The sequence below is a fragment of the Nestor notabilis genome, unplaced genomic scaffold, assembly GCF_000696875.1.
Source record: "Nestor notabilis isolate BGI_N333 unplaced genomic scaffold, ASM69687v1 scaffold13551, whole genome shotgun sequence".
In the NCBI taxonomy this organism is placed as follows: domain Eukaryota; kingdom Metazoa; phylum Chordata; class Aves; order Psittaciformes; family Psittacidae; genus Nestor; species Nestor notabilis.
Window position 1 is genome coordinate 1 of NW_009915240.1, and position 5319 is coordinate 5319.

Below are 5319 nucleotides of genomic sequence, written 5' to 3' on the forward strand. Positions count from 1 at the left end.
ATATAGAATTATAGAATAGTTTGGTTGGGAAGGGACATTTAAAGGTCATCTTGTCCAACCTTCCTGCACTGAGCAGTGGATATCTTCAACTAGATCAGGTCACTCAGAGCTCTGTCTGACCTGACCATGAATGTTCCCAGGGATGGGGCATCCACCACTTCTCTGGGCAACCTGTGTCAGTGTTTCACCACCCTCATAGTATAAAATTTCTGCTTTATATCTAGTCTGAATCTATCCTGTTTAATTTAAAAGCATTAGCCCTTGTCCTGTCACAACAGGCGCTATTAGAAGTCAGTCTCATCTTTATTTATAGACCTGTTTATGTACTGAAAGGCTGCAATAAAGTCTCCTTGGAGCCTTCTCCTCTCCAGGCTGAACAACCCTAACTCTTTCAGCCTTTCTTCACAGAAGAGGTACTCCAGCCCTCTGATCATTTCTGTGGCCCTCCTCTGGACTCTCTCCAACAGGTCCATATCTTTCCTGTACTGAGGACTCCAGAGCTAAACACAGTACCCCAGGTGGGGTCTCATGAAAGCAGAGTAGAGGGGCAGAATCATATCCATTACCTTTTGGCCATGTTCCTTTTAATGCAGCCCAGGATACATTTGGCTTTCTGGGCTGCGAATGCACACTGCTGGCTCATGTCCAGCTTTTCATCCACCAGTACCCCCCAGTCCTCCTACGCAGGGTTGCTTTCAATCCCTTCATCCCCCAGCCTCTATTGATGCTGGGGGATTTCCTGACCCAGGTGCAGGACCCTGCACTTGGCCTTGTTGAACCTCATGCAGTTCGTATGGGCCCACTTCTTGAGCTTGTCCTGGTCCCTCTGAATGGCATTGCATCATTCAGGCATGTCAGCCTCACCACACAGCTTGGTGTAGTCAGCAAACTTGTTGAGGGTGCACTTGATACCATTATGTCACGGGCAGAGATGTGTGTGAGCATTATTTCTCAGTAAAAGTTTTCTGTAGTACTAATTACTATAATTTGCACTTTAAGTAGGGTAAGTTTTTTTTTTTTCAGGTGTTCTATGTTTCTATTCAGATACTCCTTTATTATCCTCTAAAGATATGTATATTCTGCATGTTCTCTCTTTGTTGGTGCTGGTGGGCTTTTTAACTTCCTGAAATTTCTTATTTCATATTTCAGTTTAAAATACCAAATCATCTGATTCATTATGTTTTTTCAGGGTCACATGGAGGGGGAAGTTTGGGGTCTAGCTACTCATCCTCATTTACCTATTTGTGCCACTGTAAGTGATGACAAAACTTTAAGAATATGGGATTTATCTCCTAGCCATTGTATGTTAGCAGTTCGCAAATTGAAAAAGGGTAAGATGCTTAGTATGAAAAATTTAACTGAATTCAGTTGACGTTCACTAGTGTTATGAATCTTTCAAAAGCAAGATTAAATAAATTTCTTTCTTTGCTCAAATTATTTTATTGATGCTGTATTCAAGTGTTTTGTAGCCCTTAAGCTAATTAATCTTTAAGAATGATTTCTAATACTGTTAAGATTATTTGCAGTTCTGTTGTTTTAAGTCGGTGAATCTACAATGAAAGTTGGGCCAGTTACATAAAGCTATCATGTTGTTTGTAGTAATGCAACCTTTCTTTGGACAGTGGAGGACTTCAAATCTAGAAAGTTTGAGAAGAAATCTTAAAAATAACATTGAATTTCTCTTCTTTGTGAATGTTAGAAGAACCTGGAATGTCAAGGAAAGAGAAAAGTCATAAAATTCTTACTTGTATACTACTGTTGTGGTTTAAGACTTGTTGGCAACTCGGAACCACGCAGCCACTCACTCACTCCTCCCCTTCTTTCTCCCCCTGCTCCCGGAGGGATGAGGAGGAGAATCGGAGGAATGTAACTCCCATGGGTTGAGATAAGAACAGTCCAGTAACTAAGGTATAATACAAACCACTACTGCTACCAATAATAATGATAAGAGGAATAACAAGGGGAGAGGATACAATTGCTCACCACCCGCTGACCGATACCCAGCCCAACCCGAGCAGCGATCTGGGCCTTCTGGGTAACTCCCCCCAGTTTCTATACTGGGCATGATGTGCTGTGGTGTGGAATAGCCCTTTGGCCAGTTTGGGTCAGGTGTCCTGTCTCTGCTTCCTCCTGGCTTCCCCTCCTCCCTGGCAGAGCATGAGACTGAGAAAGTCCTTGGTCAGAGTAAACATTACTTAGCAACAACTAAAAACATCGGTGTTACCAGTGTTGTTCCGAGGCTGAAGTCAAAACCACAGCACTGCACCAGCTACTAAGAAGGAGAAAAAAAAATGACTGCTGTAGCTGAACCCAGGACAACTACATAACTAAATTTTACTTTGACAGATGGTAAATCTGTTTTAAGTGACATCTGTTTTAGGATTAGATCGGACTGGCCTTAACAAGCTTTTAATGATAACTGTGCTTTGTTAGACAAAGTTATACAATAGGCATTATCTGTTTGGTGTTCAGAAAAGCATTTTGATCCAGGCATTATGGGAAGTTTAGCTGAAGATGATTTAGATTGATTAAAATGAATGTAAGAAGAGTTGTGAGCTGGTACAAGCAGGGATTAAACAAAGTTTCAAGTTGGAAGTCTGCTCAAGTCTTAAAGCTGGTATTTCTTAATATTTTTAGAAGTAGTTTTGGCAGAAAAATAAGGACTGCAATGACTTAATTTGCTGATGAGACACATTCTGATATGCTTTGACAATCTTAGAAAGCAGCTGCCTACTGTACAGAAAGAGCTGGATACTTCTGCAGACTGCAGTGGTGGAAATGGGATAATATTTGGTAATGAAAAAAGGCAAGACTTGCTGAGTGTAAGAAAAATGTCTGTGTAGGTGAGGAGTAACTGAGGAGCAGAAAGCTCAGGATGATCTAGCTGATCGCAGGATGACAATTATGTGTGATAATGAGGTATTTTTCCCAGCACATAATGAAGTATTCAAGTAATTTACAAGAGACTAATCAGAGTATTTTTTGGTGGACAGTTCTTATCTGTGTTCAACTGAATGAAATTAAACTGGAAGTTGAGTGTAGAGAAAGAGGAGCTACAGGATAGTGAATGAGAAGCTGTGTGGTGGAGTCAGCTAAATAAAGGATTACTGTCTACAAGTTAATCAGAGGAACAAATTGTAGGACAGGCTAATGGAAAATTCTGGCATGGAAACAAATATATGTAAGCTGACCATAAATAAATTTAGATTGGAAATTAAACTGTTTTTCAAATGTAACTTGATGTGTTTATTAAAAGGACTATATGACATAGTGATCATGTTGGCAAACCACTGGATTCTGTGAGTCCACAAGGTCCTTTCCAGTTGCCTTCACTTTACCAGAGCAAATGATAATAAACAACTGGCACCAGATACTAATAAGGAGAGCAAATTAAAAATACATAGGCAGTGGTGATTAATCTGGATTACTAAGGTAGAACCCATGTCAATATGACAGTAAAATGTAATCTAAGAATCTGGGGTTGTTTATTGATTTGCCAGTAGCTTCTGTGTGCTATCACAGATTTAGAGCTTGGAAATTATCTTGACAGCTTCTAAAAAGTTTTATGAGACTATATACTATAAGAATAGCTTTCCTTTGCTATTGGAAAAATAATTCTAAAAGAGAAATTATGCACTGTAAGTGTACCTGAATGCCATTTCTGTATTCCTCATAGGAGGTAGATGTTGCTGCTTTTCTCCTGATGGAAAAGCATTAGCCGTTGGTCTCAATGATGGAAGTTTTTTGATAGTTAATGCAGATACCCTGGAGGATCTAGTCTCTTTCCAGCACAGGAAAGATGTAATTTCAGAGATCCGTTTTTCTCCTGGTAAGTGATTTAGACAAAGATTTTTATATCAAGCTAGCTTAAGCATGCTTTAACCTTAAAAAAAAATAAATTAAAAAGTAGAGATTTGTAGTCCTTTTTTACATGTAACAAACAAGTCAGCAAGAGTAATATTAACATTTCGAAAAATACTGGGTATCAAGGACTATGTTCCTCATTTAAGGATGAGATTATTGGAATAAGTTTGCTCATACTACCCTCCTGAACGCAACAGTCAATTTTAAAACATGAATATCCAGCAGTCTCCCTAGGTCCCTAGGGTTCCACTTTGAGCTGCATGAATTTGGCTCTTCACTGAGGCTACTGTTATCTAATTAGAATGCTTGAAACAGTTGTGTCAGGAAGTTCTGGTGGTGTCTTTTTCCTTTTTCCCCCCTCTACAGTGCTTAGCACTCCCAGTGAGGCTAGGTTTTTTTCAAACAGTACTGCTCTTATTTAGGAGCTCAGATGTATGGCCTAAACAAACTAATAATACTGCTTTAGTGAAAATAGTCTTCTGTAGGAGAAATTTGATGCAAATTACTGATACCATTTCTCATGCAATATTATTTTCTGGTACCTAAGCCTTACCACTCTCTGAGAACAACAAATGTTTAAAATTTCATCAAATATTTTTTACTGTTTGAAGATGTAATGATGTAACAGTTTTATATTTCATACTGATTTTGATTATGTGATATGAACATTAGTCTGTCAAGGACTATGTATAAATTAGCAAGCTCATTTCAAAGAAATCTGAGTTGTATATAGCTCAATTCCAGAATGTACTTGTATTTAATATACAGAGCACTACAGTTTTTCAAAATGTCTTGTGTTTGTACTGATGTGTTTTAGGGGCTGGAAAGTACTTGGCTGTGGCATCGTGTGATAACTTTGTAGATATTTACAATGTAATGAGCAGTAAACGAGTAGGAATATGCAAGGGAGCCTCCAGCTATATCACACACATGGACTGGGACATAAGAGGTGAGTAGCATTCACTCTAAAAATCTGCTGGAAGATTGATTACATTACAAACTAAATAGAGTACATCTGCAGTATGAATTTATGGTATTGCTGACAGATTTGTTTCTTCAGTTTATGAATATGCTCACAGCATCTGAATAAATATTAAAAATATGAATTTTACTACTATTTATATAGTTACAAGATGTGCAGTTTCAAGTAAAATAGACTGTCTCTGCAGATTGGTTTGTTTCAGGTTTGTTTTTTTTTTACATCTGTGTTTATTGTTTGACTTCTACTTCTTGAATAATGTACTGCGTAATGCAGTTGCATCTGTAGCTCAGAAATATGTATCCTTGTCAAAAACAGCAGAAAGACTGGGTCTTAATACATGATTAATTTAAATACTAACTTTAGTCCTGTTTTCATACAAAAAAAAAGGCAGTGCAATTGTGCGATCTATTAGTTCTGCTCTTATTCCTCTACATAATCACTTTTGAAACAGTCTATTTTAATTTGAAAGAGTG

The 5319-nt window shown here is 38.1% G+C and overlaps 1 protein-coding gene across 1 annotated transcript in view; it reads left to right on the forward strand.

Moving 5' to 3' along the window:
- Window positions 1-1189: 1189 nt before the first annotated feature.
- Window positions 1190-5319, forward strand: part of LOC104413127 (echinoderm microtubule-associated protein-like 5) — a gene marked incomplete at both ends in the record, with an annotated part of 36739 nt that continues 32609 nt past the window's right edge. The window contains 3 exons of the mRNA XM_010024045.1: window positions 1190-1331; window positions 3677-3829; window positions 4682-4813. Of these exons, the coding sequence (XP_010022347.1) occupies window positions 1190-1331; window positions 3677-3829; window positions 4682-4813 (427 nt within the window). The remainder of the gene's footprint in view (window positions 1332-3676; window positions 3830-4681; window positions 4814-5319) is intronic.